Genomic DNA, 18,721 nt, shown 5'->3' on the forward strand with positions numbered 1-18,721 from the left:
AATTCTTTTATCATAGCTTTACAGCTATTTTTTGTTTTAAATGATTATTGTGTTTATATTTTGAAAATTTATCTTGTGTGCTAAGCTTGCTGCTATAAAATTATTTGTTTTGTGATTTGTATCTTGCCTATTGAGAATAGTACAATACTTACATGTTGCTTTTTAAAAAAATGTTGCCTTAGCTAACAGGTCAGTGGTTTTATTTGGACACTGGCTTGTTACGAAAATGATACATTTTTAGTGAGGTACATGTGGTATTCCACCACCAGTATAGTCTTGGAAATCACGCTATGAGCTTTCCAGTGTCAATTTGACTTAAACATAGCTAAAAGTAAAGAAACTGTAAAAGAGTAAACCACAATTTGTTGTAGGGACTTTCAGATTTTTTTTCTTCCATATTTGGTATTAAATTTGATAGAATATGCAGTAATAATTATTTTCTTTTAATTATTCAATTTTTTATTAAATCAGAAAGTTACATGTCAAATATTATTCAAATGATTTAAATGCATACAGATTAAGGTATCAAACAAAAATCATGTTTGAATGTATGCTATTTTAATATTTAACCTGCTGGAACTGCAAGTGATTAGCCTTTGCCTCCAGGAAGACCGGACTGCACATCAGGGTTTATACTGATGGCTGACCAACTTAAAATTGTGCTTTTATGCCGTAAAACAGAACCCCCAAAAAACAAAAATTTCAAGCTGAACAAACCCATTTTGGATATTCAGCAGGCTAAGCCAAAAACGGTGTTATGGTGTTATAAATTGTAGTCATTTAGACTAAATATTGTTGTTTTTGCCATATAATGATTTTAAATGTATATGAACATTTGTGTATTTTAGAGACATCATTTTGCACAGACAATGTGTATTCTGAATACGGAGGGTTGCAATGTGTTTGAGAATCTTAACAGCAAGGTACTGTGTATAAAGAATTATTCTTTTTTATTAAAATGCATAAACTAGAACTTGACACTGAGTGTAAGGAGTTAAGAACGTACTTGATACTTTTCTTGAATGCTTTAACTCAAAATGTTATCTTAGATTGCATAGCTTAAATGTATGTATTGATAGGTATTTGAAAGCTTAAACCCCATCAAAGCTTTGTATGTTTAAGCAAAATAATCTGAATTTGCTTCCTTTGAAGCATTTGTAAGCATTTCTTATACTTAAAGAGTATGAGCTAGTTTTTCCTTTCTCTACATGATAGAATTTTTGTTATTAATTATAATAACATGGGCTAGTTAAAGTCTTCTTTATTTGTATATAATTAAAATTTTCTATACTATTCAAAACCAAAGTCTTCATAAAATGACTTGCATTTGAAGGCATGCTACTGCTTTAAATTCATTTGTTGTCTTTTCAGGATTACCAACATGTTCTAGATTTGATGAGAGAAATCATATTGGCCACTGATCTGGCTCATCATTTTAAAATACTTAAAAATCTTAAAGACTTAGCTGAAAGTAAGTACTATTGTGAACCTGAAGAGTGTATTTGCATTCATCTCCAAATGCTTTATATTGATCAGCAAACAAACAGTTTAAGAATCCGGGTCAAAGTGCAGGCTGACTTTACTGTAGGCAATGCCTTATTGTCTCTTACACTCAGAGGTTATAAGAAAGAAAGGAAGCTCTGTTACAGTAAAAAAAATTCTCCATACTTTGTTGTTAATAATCACTTAGGCTAGTTTCTCTGTGACAGTTCCATTGGAAAAAAGTCTGCTATGTTACATATTTATTTGTATATTTTTTAACTCGCCTTTAAATGCAGTGTTAACACTGTTAACATTAGAGGCTCATAGGGAAGACTGGGCTTGCATAACTACATGTATGTTGCCTCTTTAAATAAAGTCTTTATTATTATTATTATTATTAAAGTAAGATTTTTGACAAAAAGATTAAAAAGAACAAACAGCTTTAAATAAAGGAAATCATTAGTTTTCATACATTTTGAAAACAATGAGATTTATTTCAGGGGGTATTGATAAGACCTCTGTGAAGGAAAGAAAGTTACTGCTATGTCTGCTGATGACTTCATGTGATTTGTCGGACCAGACAAGGCCATGGGAAAATACAAAGAGAGTGGCAGTATGTATATTATCAATTTTCAACAATTCTGACTTGCTATCTCATTTAACTTTTACCTCTTAAATTTGTGCTATCTTTATTCATGATGACTAATCTTATTTGTAGCTGAAAAAATGCATTAAAAAAAAATCCCAATGTAAATCAAAATAATGCATTTTTTCCCAATCAGTCTGGTACCGGCACCATTCCCACCCAAGGTAGAGAAGAAAAAAAACGCTGAAAGTTGCCATTATAAGCACTATTCCATTAAGCACTTACATTGGTTGAATATTGTTCTTTTTTTCAGGCATTGATTTATAAGACAATTTTACTTTGATTTAATATTATACACTCTACTATTTTTCAGGCACTGATTTATAAAGAGTTTTTCTCTCAGGGTGATATGGAGAAAGCAAAGGGTCTTGAACCAAGTGACATGATGGACAGAGAAAGGGCTCAGATACCTGCCCTGCAAATCAGCTTCCTGGACCATGTTGCTTTACCTGTTTATGTGTAAGTATCAGCAATGTTGGTATAGACATTGGATATTTTTCATGCAAGGAAGTTTGTCTTTTAGTCTAACATATCATATGAAGGGGCATGTGAGGTCTGCTGTCAATTTGGTAAAGGTTGGAAGACACCATATGACCATTATAATTTCAGCATGAGTTTACATACTTATGAGGGCGGGTTCAAGAATATTATCATCTCAAATATTTTATTTTTTTTGAAAATTTAAAATAGGTGGATATACTTAGCAAAAGATAGAAAATAATGTGATAGTATCAGTTTTAAAGTATAGAACAGATAAGGATCAAATCTACTGTGAAAGTCGGGAGTTAGTGATTTTAGTTTTTAAAAGGTTATTTCCCAACATCTCTTAGAGAGGGCTGGATATATTTACATAAAGCTGCCAAATTAAATGTGAAATTTATGATAGTGCATGTATTTAAAAAGAATTTGTCCATAAATATGATATACATTTTTCTAAACAGGTTATTAGGAAAGCTGTTTAGTCCAGCAAAGGAGGTAGGAGATAGGGTTGAAGAGAACAAGCAGCACTGGATAAAGATCTCTAACTTAATCAAGTTAAAGCGAGGTGGTAGTCAGGCTAGAATGACCTTTGAGGAAGTGTTGGCCATTGAGAATGAGGCTGATGATGAGACAACCCATCTAGTGAACGGTTCAGAAACCATGGGATCGAAGTGTTAATTGAAGGAACCAGAAACCATGGGATCCAAGTGTTAATTGAATAAACTAGAAACCATGGGATCGAAGTGTTAATTGAATAAACCAGAAACCATGGGATCCAAGTGTTAATTGAATAAACCAGAAACCGTGGGATCTAAGTGTAAATTGAATAAACCAGATACCATGGGATCGAAGTGTTAATTGAATAAACCAGATACCATGGGATCGAAGTGTTAATTGAATAAACCAGAAACCATGGGATCTAAGTGTTAATTGAATAAACCTGAAACCATGGGATTGAAGTGTTATTTAAATAAACCAGATACCATGGGATCGAAGAGTTAATTGAATAAACCAGATACGATGGGATCGAATATTTCTTGAATAAACCAGATACCATGGGATCAAAGTGTTAATTGAATAAACCAGATACCATGGGATCGAAGTGTTAATTGAATAAACCAGATGAGATATAAAAGTCATGGCTACTTAGAATGTTCTGCAAGTAAATATTAAAAAAATAATCATGTATCTAGCTTTCATTAAGACTTTTGTTATGATAGCATGATTACTATTAGGTAAATAAAATATTTGCTGCAACAGATAAAAAAGTCATTATTGAGATTGGTGATAACAACGCTTATTGTAAAGCTTGAAAATGTAGTTATTAGCTCGACTATTCGCAGAATAATCGAGCTAATGCAGTCACCCATTTGTCGGCGTCCCTGTGGTTAAGTTTTTGTATGTAAGCTGGTAAGCTGATTTGCTTTTTTACATAATTATGCCCCTTTTTCAACTTAGAAATTCTTGGTTAAGTTTTTGTATGTAAGCTGGTATCTCCATAACTACTGAAGGGAATGGATTGAAACTTCACACACTTGTTCTCTGTGATTATCTAAGATGATTGGCACAAGTCCCATAACTCTGATTTGCTTTTTTGCATAATATTGCCCCTTTTTCGACTTAGAAATTCTTGGTTAAGTTTTTGTGTGTAAGCTGGTATCTCCATAACTACTGAAGGGAATGGATTGAAACTTCACACACTTGGTCTCTGTGATTATCTTAGATGATTGGCACAAGTCCCATAACTCTGATATGCTTTTTTGCAAAATTATGCCCCTTTTTGACTTAGAAATTCTTGGTTAAGTTTTATGCGTGTAAGCTGGTATCTCCATAACTATTGAAGGGAATGGATTGAAACTTCACACTCTTGTTGTCTGTGATTATTTAAGATGATTGGCACAAGTGGCATAACTCTGATTTACTTTTTCGCATAATTATGCCCCTTTTACGATTCATAAATTCTTGGTTAAGTTTTTGTGTGTAAGCTGGTATCTCCATAACTACTGAAGGGAATGGATTGAAACTTCACACACTTGTTCTCTGTGATTGTATTGAAACTTTTTGGACAATTTTATGTATTCATATAGGTTAGCATTATTATACTCAATGAAACACCCTTGTGACAAATTTTCGAATAGTCGAGCGTTACTGTCCTCCGACAGTTCTTGTTATATATATTATCATGAATTGAGTTTATATATAAAAATGTTCGAGCTGTTGCAAAAAGCTTGAGTTGTAGTTGTAAGTTTTTCATTGGAATGGAATTGTGAACGTTGGTTGCAGTTCTGTGTAAGCCTGAATATATACAGATTATTGAATTTTGAATGAAATCATCTTGAATTAGCTTCAGTGTGAGGTGATAGAAATATACATGTAGAGATGTATTAAATGCATTTATTAGCAGTGTTTATGAAATTAGATTTAGAAGATTTAGGTTTAAGAATAGTTATATTTTGTTAATGTTTTTTTTTCCATTTAAATGCTGATAAAGTTGCCATAGGGTAAAGGTACGTAAAAAAAAGGCTTGGATTTAAAAACTGATTGTGGAATTTGGTTTCAATATAAAAGAACATCTGAAGAAAGAAAAATTGATAACATTTGTTAGTATTGGCTATGTTAATTATGTGAAAGAAAAGCAGGTTAGTGAAATATGTAAATGAATAATGGGTATGTGAACTATGTTAATGAATAATGGGTATGTGATTATGTAAATGAATAATTGGTATGTGAATGAATAATGAAGAAATGGCAACAAATGTGTATTTTTCTTAAGAAAAGACAGTATGGGCTTCATTAGAATAGTGAAAGGCATGTCTTCTGCAATTATCTAACAATATTGTTAACGCATGATGATAATAGTAAATATTAGGGATGGCAACGAGTAACCGGTTAACCGAGTACTCGATCGAACGTCCGAATATCGGTTAACAAAATTGATATTCGATTACTCGGGAAAAAAATATTCAATTTCTACTTTTTTGCGATTTAGAAAGATTAGTTCAGAAATTCGGAAATGTACACGTATCTGTATAAATACTTGTTAAGTGCAATCAAAACATCCTTGCAGAGGTGTGAAAATGTTATCGTAAGTTTAACGAGGCGATCAGCAGTTCGACACGCGTATGGGATTAAACACAGTCCTGTGTCGTTTACGTCATTCGGCCTCTTATGATATTTAATCATCTTTGAATATTAGACAGTTTGTAGTCAAAACTTTTTAATTATAAAAACGTAAATATATACGGAATATTATGCTGTAGCTTTGTATTTTGCTACGAGCAGCGGTGGAAGAATTGATATCTCACGAGACCGAAGGTCGAGCGAAATATCAATTTTCCAACATTGCGAGTAGAAAAATGCATAGGCTACAACATAATTTTCCTTTTATTATATGCCCTTTCGTTTGAATTATAAATGATTTTCATTATACTACACTTCTATAAGAAATTTCAGAAAATGAAATGTAGCTGTCAAGAAATAAATTTATGACCGACGGATGAATACGTAATTTTTGCTAAACCTGCCACGCCTTTTATAATTTTGGTTTCCGTTTCCAAATGCTACGTTTATACACAGCTAAGATCGGAACCAACGTCAAAAGTAGTCCGGCACTTCCATATATGGTACAGTATTTGTCACTTACATAATACGGAATTTTCTCACTGTTGAAGTGTATATGCGCTTCAAGTTCATCCTGTATTTTAGGGAGAAAATGTTTAGGTATATAATAAATGCTGTCATTGACATTTCTTATGTTTATATTTATATATGTATTTCTTGAAGTCCTATTTATAGTTACGAATTCCATGAATTAAAATAGAAAACGAAAGTGGCATGCAGACGGTGTTGATATTATGTGATAAACTTTAAAGAACATTGGAAATCATCCGAGTAACCGAGTACTCGATCGGAAAAATGACCGAGTACTCGAGTATTGATTTTGGTATTCGTTGCCATCCCTAGTAAATATAAAGTATAAATGATCATTATATATCTATATACATTTCATTTGTAAGTAGGTATGTATAGATGACAAAAGGTTATGTGCATTGTTCATGTATGTGTTTAGCAAGATACTCTCAGAGCACCAAGATACTGTTTTAATTACATTTTGACTTCATGTGAAAGTGGTCTGGAGTGTTATTTTATTTGGTCAGGTATGTTTCTAGCCATTTTCTTTGAAAAGGTTTATTGTATGATGAATTTTTCACAACCAGTTGTTATAATGACAACCAATTAAAAGATTTGTGCCATTTTCTGAGTAAGTTGTTTTAAAAGATTTATTTTTAGAGAGAAAAAAATGTTGATAATTGACCCTCAACCTGCAGGAAGGGAAAGAATTTAGCCTTTGCCATCGGTATAAGATCATGTTGGTCACATATGTGTGCTGTCTGACCAAACACTACCTTGGACTAACTATTTTAAATCCCCAAAATTTATAATGGAAAGATCAAAAAAAGGAAGATGGAGAAGTCCATTTAAGAAATTTAGGAGAGTTAGGGTTAATAATAAGTTTGATAAAGCCACTTAATGTGACATAAGACATAGCATGATTTTACTCTTCTAATTTTCTCAGTTTTTATACAAGTTGAAGAAATGAGAGGAAACCTGAGGGTAGTTTTAAAATGCACACTGTACATAATACAGATATAGATTTTTTATTTGATTTGATAGAAAATAAAGCAATAAATCATAGATAGTATTTTTTAAGATTTCTTTTTGCTGTATATACAACGTATATGAAGTGTGTGTGTGTTTTATTTTCTTAAAAAAACTACTTTTAATCTGATATTTTCTTAAAGAAAACTACTATTTATCTGAGCTGATTTGTTAATGAATATATTTGTTCATGAGATTCAAGATTTCAAGATTTCAGTAAAACTAATTCCTAGTCTTCTTCACATTCTCCACAATTGTTTTTACCAAATCTGGGAAAGTCTTATTCTTTAAAAAATTATCGTCTGAATATTATGGTGTTTTAAGTTTTTATTTACTGCCTATATTGAATTAGAGTTTTATAGTCTGTACTTACTACCTGCTTATTATTTTTTAAGATACAAATGGAAAAGAGGTAATCTTTGTGTTGGCCAGTACTTAAAAGTGTTCGAATTGAACAAAAAGAATGTTCTCCACATACATGTTTTTACAGGATTTCGAGACTACCTCTATATATGCATTTCAGGCCCCCCAAAAATAGTTTTGTCGTGGGTACCTTTTCCTGCCATCTTTTAATTACCAACCCTGGACTATTTGTATTCTTTTTCAGAATTTTCAATTTACAATATGTAATGTATATGTTTAAGAAAAATTGTATACAAAAATATAAATATATATACATGTAATGATGCATATTATAAGAAAATTACTATATACCTACCCTCTGTTTAGTGGATGAGGTGGGGGAAGGGACAAGAAACAAAAAACTTTTTTATTGGCATTACGATCAATTTCAAAAAGATATTCGATAATTAGCTCTAGCAATGCTTAAAACAGTATCTGAATAAGGCTGATGTTGAATTAGAAAGACACAACCATAGTAATAATATTCAGAGTTTGAATATAAAAAAAATATTGACAGAGACATTTTACTCAGTTGTTTGTGCTGTTTGAAAGTGTGTTATTTTTTATTGTATATTTTACTTTCGGGTATGTAACAATAGTCCGAAGACTGCCAAATGCTTTCTGTTGTGTCATTATTGATTATTGAAGTAGATCTGAGAGAGTTTATATTTAATATATTGTATAATTGATCAAATCTAAGGGGAGTAACCTCTCAGCGACTGTGTGAATGAGATTATAATAAATTGTGATTGGTAGATTTCAACTTATCTTTTTACAAAGAATAATGAAATAATGCCTCATTTTTTTTCTTAAGTTCATGTTATGTTTTTAGCAATATCTTTGATTGTGAAGTGAAATCTTTGTACAGTTATCTCTCCAAATATGTTATGTTGAAATTCACCTGAATTGTTCTTATGACACTGTAGATAATACCCCTATTTGCTGCATGAGCTAGTCACATCACATGAAGACAAGTATTATTTTAGTTCAAAAATACAACTTTGACTAATTATTTTACTACCACTGTGTAAAATGAATAGATAAATCAAAATAACAGTTAAAGTAGCTCTTCTCTAAATTTATGGTTTTTTTTCTGTTGAAATTTGAAAATATTTTAATTTTGTAAAAATGTTGAAAGTTGTTCAAAAAAGAAAAGTGAAATAACCTGCCCAAGGTATATATTATCAACGAAAATAACCATACATGTGTCAAAATATGGGGAAATAATTGTTACTGTGTAACTAACAGGGTAGAAATATGGTGATCAAATGGTCAAATGTGTAATACTCTGCATCATGGAACATGCAAAATGTTACTGGAATTTGGAATTTTATTAAGTTTTGAAAGTATTCAAATAATTTTTTCTCTGTAAAACATCAAAACAAAATGTTTTGTAATCTTTTTTTACGATAGGTGATGCCAAACTACCACATTGTTAAATACTTATTTCAACAAGTGCATGATATATACAAGTGGTGAGTGCATAATAAATACAAGGGGGGTGAATAAATGTATTTTATTTGTGATATTTGATGGTATTTTTTTCTGTAGTTAGCTGGATTAAAAGGATGACAACACTTAAACACTATTCATGCATCACCTTTTATGATGTGGTTTGCCCATCATGATGTTGAAAACATTGTGATAGTTTAAAACCATCTATATCTGTTTTTGTTGGTGTTCATCTTAAGGCATTTACAAAACAAATCTTTTTTCCCCCTCTTTTTACAGTAAGTACTGTTTGAAAATACCCCTATTTTTATGTTGTTTGGTGAAAAAGGGCAACATTTAAATGGACTTGTTCATACATCAATGTCAGCATAAATTTATCTTAATGAAAGAAAACGTTTGCTCTACTGGCATGCGAGCAGTTCCCGTACAAAAATCGTAGTTACTTAAACATTATTTTTTATTACGCTCACTCACCAAAATTTGAATGTAACACATCAATATTCGGCTCGTCACACAAATCATGAAAATTCCATCATGTTCTTAACATAGAATAACCCTTAGTTATGAGGCCTCATATAGGGTACAGAAATTATCCATTATTTTGTATGAAGAGAAGTAGTTCCCGTACATAAAATTTAACCCATTATAATTATACAATTTTATTATATCGGACATATTTTTCATTTATAATTGTTGAACAGACCATTTTCTAAGAGATAAATAGATGTAATTCAGGAAATAGAAAGTAGACTAAACGCGTGTATCTATTACCCGGTACCGTTACCCCCAACGCATTCACATGCGATGGCATGCTTGTATGCATGATATTTTACGCATCAAAGTCATAAAATTATTTTATATAGTAATATTGGTCAAAATTCTGATAATTAAACAAATTTTCATCACATTGCCTTCTTATCTGTAAACAGGTGGTATTAGTGGAAAACCCTTTAACATGCCTCACGTGTAAGTATGTTTGCGCATGCGCGCAAGGACGGAATCCCCCAGATAAAACAAGGTCACGTTTTGACAACGCACAGGTGAAAGTGATTTAAAATGAGACTTTTTATACGTACTGCCGAACTGACACTTAGAGTTTGTCTCGTTTATGTATCTGCTTGATTTGAAATGAATTTTTGAAGAATGCATGTAAAAATCAAGCGTTTAAATGAAAAATACGGGTACTGCTTCTGTACGGGAACTGCTCGCATGCCAGTATAGTTTTCAATGAACAATGATGGTATAACTTTAACTTGTCATGTATGTTTTACGTATTTTTAATATTTTCTGAATATACATTGTTTTAATTTTAATCAGTCTTGTATTTAACATTCATTATGTAATAATTGAATCACTGCATACACATGTGTTTACTGTTATATTATATTTTTCAAAACCATTATGTTTATTACACCATATCATCAAGGCATTGCTCCACATTGTACAAGGTTTTTATGAAAACAAATATTTTTTTCATATTTTGTGTTTTATAGTTCTTGTTTTAATATATAATATATGTACGGCAAGTAAGTAGTTTACGAGTATATAAAGGTGAACCATTTCTAGTTATTATTGTCTATTCTGTCCTTTGATGACATCCGTCAAAACCTACTTGCAAATGTTAGGTCTAAAGGAGGGCGGACCATCAGTTCTTTATAATATCAGACCTGTATAATGGTAACCAATAATCTGTATTAGTTAGATTTGTCTAGAAAATAACATGGAAAAAAGCAAAAAGAAAACCACTGATTTAATATGGTCAAGGTAATATTTTATTGATAAAAGATGATTTTTTGTTTAAGTAACATTTGTGTTGGGCTTTTCTGTAGGATAAGTTTAAAAGTTCTTTCTAATGCTCATTGGCAATGCTTTAATGTGGTATATTGAATTAACTTGAGTCAGTCAGCATTGAACTTAAACACTGTTAGTTTTAAGTAACAAAGTATGTACAAAATTTTTGTTGAAAATACTCGTTACACCTACTGGAACATTACTACAAGATTAATGAATTGAAACGTTGTTTTCTTTTCCTCAATTTCTGACATATGTATTTGAAGCAAGAATTCAACATTGTTTCTTTATTCCATGTTTGTTTCTTGATAAGTCTTAGTCAAAATTAAAGTCTAGATTTAAGAAATTAAGCTTTTGCTATTTTAGAATATGTTCATCAAGAAATTTCTTTTCCATTAGCCATTTCTCAGAGAGTTTAGTTGTTTTAAAAGCCAGATATACTCAACATTTTATCGTATCATACATTATAGTACATAAATATATACATTATGTTACCATGGCATCTCAGAGGTTTGTTTACATTACATATTGATATTATTTGATTGTTTTGATTGATTCTATATGTATATATGATTTTAATTTGTAATGTTTTGCTGAATATTCTTTTATATGTATATAAACAGCTTTCATTATGAATTTATGATATTACTTCATGCATTTCTTTACAAATTAAAAAAAAATAAAATAATCAGTTGAACATGAAATAAGACATGTTATAATGATGATGGCATGAAATTTACCCCCAAAAATGGCATTCTAGTAATTCATATATTCTTATGCAAAAATTTCACAACTTAATAATCAATAATAATATAAAAGCTTTCAATGGTGTTTCTTGCCTTAATTGAAACGTGCCATGTAACTTTAACAATGCTGTATGTGACTGAGATACAAAATAAAAGAAAATTAGCGAAAAAGTGGTATAATATGTATTTTGAGGATGTTCAGTTCTGTCTGCCACCTTGATTAGTTTATGCATTATTACATAAAATCTACAGAGACCATTAGGTGATCCACCTTTTGAAAGTTTGAACTAATACAAAATAGAAATAGAATTCCTTTAAGATGCTTTGAAACACTGCAACAAATTTTTGATACGAAATAATGATACCTTAAACTTGTTGAAATGATACTAAAGACTATGCTTACTTTTACTTACTGTACTACATACCTGTAAGTTTTATCCTATGCCACAAGTGATAACATATTTTTATTCTCTTAACATGTTATAATGGGTATGCAAAAACATGTCTTAACATAAGTAAATAAAGTTATCTTATCTTGAATGCATGTTAATATATATACGGGAAGTATCTTATTCAATTTACTGAACTGTATATATTGATTGACTATTATATCTATTTATTTGTTATGGCCATATTAATAATAAATTGTTAAACTGTATAGCTTGTTTATTTTTAGCTCATTTCAGCACAAAGAAAGTGCTCCTAGGTTAGCTTTTGTGGTAACAGCGTTCTCTTGTTCGTCGCCCAGTGTTATCCACAACATCTCCTAAACCACTTGATGGATTTTGACCAAACTTCACAGGAATTATCCTTAGGTAGTCCTCTAGAAAAATTGATTATATAAGGTTCCAGTCTGATGCATAAAATGTCTCTTAAAAATCACAAAAACCACAAAAACCACAATGCTCAGAGCTAAATATTTGGCATGGAACATCACCTTGTGGTCCTCTTTAAAAGTTATATATAATTCATTCCCATTCAAGGAGGTACTTGACCGAGTTGTTAAGGTCATTAACTTCGAGCCACTTGCCCCTCACTGCTGCAGGTTCAAATCCGATCCGGCACTTTAGACACTTTCATATGAAGAAGTTATTCAGCTAGCTTATAGAACGTCGGTGGTTCTACTCGGGTGCTCGCTCGTGCCTAAAATAATATAGCTTTGTCATTTTGCATTTAGCTTATGGTCCTCTATATACTGTTTCCATGGGATCAAAATTGTCCCTGCCTCAGGGGTCACTTAGTTATATGGACTTGTATAGGAAAATACTCGAGTCTCCTTTTGTGAGACTACAATGCCAAAATCTAAGACAGTTGGCATGTGGCATCACCTGCTAGATCTCTATATGAGTCGTGCCCCTGAGGTGAAAAATGGCAACGCCCTGGAGGTCACTTAGTTTACATATTCTTGTATGATAATAGTAAAAATGTTTTTTTTTAAAATTCTTCTCTGAAAGTACAATGCCCAGAGTTTTGATGTTTGACATGTAGCATTACCTTGTGGTCCTCTACAAAAGTTTTATAAATCATGCCCTAATATTTGTCTTGGCCAGGATGTCCCTTGGTTTATGTAGACTTTGATATGCCTGAGACAAATTCTTTATAGCCAATTACACATTGATAATTGGAGGTAGGGAACCAGGGAACATCACATCTGTAATGGACTGCTGCACTGTCTGTGACAAGCTCTTATTTACTTAAATCTTCAAACAAAACCATAGACAAACTTTGACTGTATTTGACCCTTTGTGAACTTAGAAATTTTCTTGTGAAAGTTTTACATCCATGATTTTCTTTTTTCACGCATTACGTGAAAATTGTTCGAGAACTCTGCCTTACTGACAGAACTTGTTTTCTATGCTTGTTAAAATATCTTTTTATGACGCAAGATCATGTTTTGTTTAATTGTGTATTACACGTTTTGCTAAGAAAGGATCAAATGTTTATAAAATAAACAGATTTGAAAAATACTTTTTTTCCCATTAATGAAATGTATTTTCATGCGTTGATTAAGGAACCCAGTCATTTATTAACAAATAACAAATATATCTGGAGTGCATCTACATGCGTTTGAATTTCTGAATATTATATATATGTATAACAAGTTCATTATTAAAAATTTTCATAGTTTTACAACAAGACTTCTTATCACAATAATGTTGACACGGCATGTAAAATCTGACAAGATAGCAGGAACTATTAAGATATAAAGGAGGCATTATCAGTAACATAGCTCAGTTTTTTCCATTTTTTAATTGTGTGTAAACCTCTCGAAATGATGATTTATTGCATATCGTTTGTGTGCTTTATTTCACTCACTGCTTTTGGAGAAAAATTACAAGAACAACAAAATCTGCAGTCGATTTGGAAAGAGTTGGAAAAATTGAAAGAGATTGATTTTCTGAAAGAACGTACACTGGCATTGGAAAATGAGGTTAAGGGATTAAAACTCCAAAATTACAACCTTAACCAAAAGGTTGAAACGCTGGAAAGACGATGTGCGGTGCACTCTGTAGAGGTAATCATAATGGCTTATCAAAATGTTTACATTAATTCTCCTAATTTAACTCTATCTGAAACACTTATATATATTTTTGTATTAAGTACTATTTTACTAGTTTGAACTTATATACAGACTAATACCGAAAGATTACGATTTTAAAGTAGACTTTTAGTGAATGGTGTGGCGTAATTATATGGACCTCTTGTCATTTCAAAGGTTCATCAAAGGTTTTAATCAATGATGACTACCGTTCACGTAGGCCGAAAACCTCGATTACCAAGCCAAATATTGCTGCTATAAAGATTATAGTAGAGAATGAGTAAAGGATATGTACTAGCATATCAGATGGCAGTATATAATAAGGCTGTTTGCTGTCTTCGGTAAGTTTATGACTGAATTTTACTTTATGTTTTGATGTTTTACTGGAAACACCTAGTGAGCCGGGAGCCCACATATGCACTCTTCCAACCTATAACACGTGCAAGGAGCAATTTATTGCCATTTATGCAAACACTACTGTACAGTTTGACGAGGGGACGCCACTTTTGCCTAATTTTGGTTAAAACACGTTCAAATGTAAGCAAAACGACTCCTATGTAGACCAGCATCACATCGTATGTATAAAAAAGGCCATAACAATTCTCAAATTTTCTAAAATATGGTTGATTTGTGCAAGTATCATACATATGATGTGATACTTGTGTACTTAAGGGCCGTTTTGCACACATTTGTACGTGTTTTAAAAAGTGGCGCCCCTCGTCAAACTGTACGGAAGTGTTTGCATAAATGTCAATAAATTGTACCGTGTGCATATAATAATTTGGAAGAGTGCATATGTGGGCACCCGCCGCACTAGGTGTTTCCAGTAAAACATTAAAACATTAAATAAAATTCAGTCATAAACTTACCAACAACAGCAACGGGCAAATTTTATTCACCGCTTCTGCGACGAATTCTCCACCGCCGCTTCTTCGAAAGATAAGGCCAGTGTGTATACTCTTGCATACGCAGTTTTCATGCAAGAATATTTGTTTACCGGTATCCCCACTGGTTTTTGTTTTATATCAACAAAATGTTCGAAACAGTATGTTTTGTCACTAAATCATAAATATAACTTTTCCTCCATATAAAAATCTTTTAATTAAATAGTGTTTGTATTCGTATTTCAATTTGACCGTATAAATTTTCAGGATGTTGAAAGAACAGAAAAAACTGGTACCATGGCCAACACGACAAACAATCACAGCTTTTCTTTCAACAAGACTTTTGAATCAAGGAAACGAACTTCTAAACTAAATCGCCAGAGAAGTATTCTACCAAGTAAATACAATTACGTAAATTCCCATACGTGTTATTCGGCTACATGCATAACAAAAACATAGTAGACTTATTTCACATGAAATATCTAATTAATCTGGTTCCCTGACACCATTTAGAACGGAAAGTAGTGTAAAGAGAATGAACTTTAGACTAAATACTATTCGGCTTGTGTTTGGAAAGTCAGTGGTTCTGGAAGAAACACTCGGATGTTTTTTTCCCGCCTATATCATCTTTTTCGTCACGCGGGGCGTTATCTGTGACAGGGTCGCGCGTTATCTAACTATTCCCATCACCAAACAGAAGAAAGAGCTTGAAATATAATATATTTGACAATAATTAGATAATACATGTATATTTCAATATATATGCGACGCTACAATAGCTGATTATGATATAACAAATCTCTTTCTACATAAATTATTGATCTGTTTGGCCAGACATCCAGACTAACCCTAAACCCTGCATTTGAAATGTTTTCTATTTTCAGGACAGGTCTCCATCCAAACACATATAGCGTTTACAGCAGGAGTATCGGTTCTAAATCTTCATAATTTAGGTATAAATCAAGCTATTATATTTGATCATGTCATCACAAACATTGGCAATGCTTACCATCCACATACTGGGACTTTTATTGTCCCGGTTAAAGGCGCATATGCTATAACGCTAACCATGACTGTTGAACCTAACAAACTTCAATGGCTTGAGTTAATTGTTGACGGTGGTTCCACATACTATATATCTGCTGGCCAAGCGGATGCTAGGAACTACGCTTCTACAACAAAACAATGGATCCTAGAGCTGCATACCGGATCAGAAGTGTGGGTCAGGAAGAAAGGTGCTGCCCACACTGACCTCAACGGATTTATGAATACAATCATATCTGGCTATCTCTTGTTCCAGACGTAACAATTTATTACATGTATTAAACTGGGTTTTACACGGTAATACAACATATTTTCTGATGCCGATCTGTTGTTTGTTTACTTTTAGAAATAGTATAGGACGATCCAGCGATATGTTTATATAAAAAACTGTGTATGTAGTAGCTAATTAGTATACAAATTATGTACTTACGGGGAGCATTGCTGTCATTGGTGTAAGGAAGTAATGAAAAAGCAATTAATTGTAACCGAAGAATATCAATTTTTGATTAAATTTGCGCTTTTCAAGTACTGACATAATGACTTAGCTTCCTTAATATTTTATCATTCAAAAACAAACATGTACAATGTTTATAGGTGTACAAATTTACCTATATCTGATAAAATAATGTATATTTTTTCAAAATTTCTATTACCGATTCTTCGGTGTACTGTCCACATTGTAATGTTTCTTTGGCACCAACTAAGACTCTACTTGTCATCTGACATCTTCTGAATTATTGTAAAAGTTGCATATATGATATAAGGTTATATTATGACGTTTTTAATGAGTTGTTACGTTATTATGATTTTTAATATACCATTTACCATTATGATATTTACCTTAAGTCTGGTGCAATAAGTTATATTTCTACGTGAAAAGGTCTATCATTTTCCGTGTTTGACACTCAGGACAAAGTATTAAATACCATATTCCTGTTTAGATAGAAATCTCGTAATTTGTCGATCTGCCTAGCCTTTATCTGCTGCATAAAAATTTATTTTATTATTCAATCTTTAGTTCTGAACGATGATTTTTAATATGTACACATTTGTGATGATTTAACACATGCTTGTGCAAAATATCTGGGTAACCTTCTGATATGATAACCACTGAAGTTATTCAATTTGATCTTCACTTATACCTTTGCGATTCTATCATAAGATATACGACTCTTTTGTTAAATTAGAAATTTCTTGTGAAAGTTTTGAATGCAAGTTCTTTCTTTTCAACGAATTCACTTTTATTAAGTAATGCATATAAAATGATTATACTCTATTCTGTTTTCTCTGCCATATATATAAATTTTCTCAAAATTGTAGCTACATTACACAGATAATTAAATTTTGGATGATCAGAGGTTCAATTATTTCCAATGTATTGTCCACTCGAAATAAAGCAGGGTCAAATGCAAATTCTAAAAATTCGCATGGTGAGTTTTTTGAGTCTTTGTTTATAAAATTAAAAAAAACAAACTATTAAATCATTTATTTCATATACTATAAGTACTATATATGGGGTATGACATGCCTCTCATAAAAGTCACTGGAACGTGACGATATTAAACGTCACGAAAAAGTCCTAAAGCAATAAAAAAATCCCAGTATATTTGAGATCTTTGGACAAACAAAGTAAATGGCAAATATGTTATTCTTACTAATCCAAAATTTTATCGTTACTATAATATCAATGTTATTCTTGCTTTTCTGAATTATTTCTTCGTTTTCTGTAAGTACATAATGCTCCCCATCCAATTGGACAATTCCATATGTTTTATTTTATCATACAATCATCGTATAGTCTATTTAAAGGTTAAATTATCCGGTCAGTTATAGCCCGTTTCAAAAACAAAGCAAAAAAACGTATTGTTGTTAATTTTTATAGGTCACGACAATCAGTCTCTTAAAAGCCGACATAATGTGTGCCCCCGAGTATAAATCAGATTGCCGACAGTTTTGATGTTCCTTCTCTTTCGTACCATAATTAAAAATAAAAAAACACGTTTCCAGCCCTCACAATATTAAATTCCAGAAAAAAGTAACCAATGTACACAAGTACCTGAATATGACTTTATAGATCGTTATCTCTTTCCCCGTCGTCGCTCGAAAAAATGAACCAATCAACACAGACAGTGAGTTCAGTAAAAAATACCTACCCCGAGTTTACGCACTGTGCATGCATTGGTATACGATTTGACTGTGACACGTTTTCAATAGTAAAGTCTCCAAACTGTAATGCAAGTAAATGTTTATTTCTAACAAGAAGTACAACCTATCAAATACATACCTTTAAACGGTAAAAATCTTCGTTCATGCACCATACATGCATGTTTTTTATACGAGTATTCCATATCCTTGAAAACTAACGAGCCAGCTACTGAGCAATTTTACTTATATTTAGGAAATGACTTCGAAAAACTAGAATAATCGTGTGAGATTTTATTGCACTCGAAAATATGCCGTTCTCGAAAGTAATCCACTAATCGTATTTAATCTTAATATATACATAAAAATAACACGAACAGGAAAACAATTTAAAAGTTTTAGAGCAATTACGTAGCATACATACAAATAAGCAGTTGGTTATGATATAGTTTAA

The 18,721-nt window shown here is 31.8% G+C and overlaps 2 protein-coding genes across 2 annotated transcripts in view; both read left to right on the forward strand.

Moving 5' to 3' along the window:
- Positions 1–3,352, forward strand: part of LOC132736349 (cGMP-dependent 3',5'-cyclic phosphodiesterase-like) — a 60,280-nt gene extending 56,928 nt beyond the window's left edge. Inside the window, exons 22-26 of the mRNA XM_060723461.1 lie at positions 849–923; positions 1,372–1,471; positions 1,983–2,095; positions 2,442–2,587; positions 3,070–3,352. Of these exons, the coding sequence (XP_060579444.1) occupies positions 849–923; positions 1,372–1,471; positions 1,983–2,095; positions 2,442–2,587; positions 3,070–3,286 (651 nt within the window). The 3' untranslated portion in view covers positions 3,287–3,352. The remainder of the gene's footprint in view (positions 1–848; positions 924–1,371; positions 1,472–1,982; positions 2,096–2,441; positions 2,588–3,069) is intronic.
- Positions 3,353–13,933: 10,581 nt separating this feature from the next.
- Positions 13,934–16,545, forward strand: LOC132736351 (complement C1q-like protein 3). The gene is made up of 3 exons (XM_060723462.1): positions 13,934–14,173; positions 15,349–15,478; positions 15,966–16,545. Exons 1-3 carry the CDS (start codon positions 13,934–13,936, stop codon positions 16,385–16,387), a joined length of 792 nt encoding a protein of 263 aa, XP_060579445.1. The 3' UTR covers positions 16,388–16,545.
- Positions 16,546–18,721: the final 2,176 nt, after the last annotated feature.

Source organism: Ruditapes philippinarum, unplaced genomic scaffold, assembly GCF_026571515.1.
Source record: "Ruditapes philippinarum isolate M1 unplaced genomic scaffold, ASM2657151v2 ctg4268_1_1_1_1, whole genome shotgun sequence".
Classification (NCBI taxonomy): Eukaryota; Metazoa; Mollusca; class Bivalvia; order Venerida; family Veneridae; genus Ruditapes; species Ruditapes philippinarum.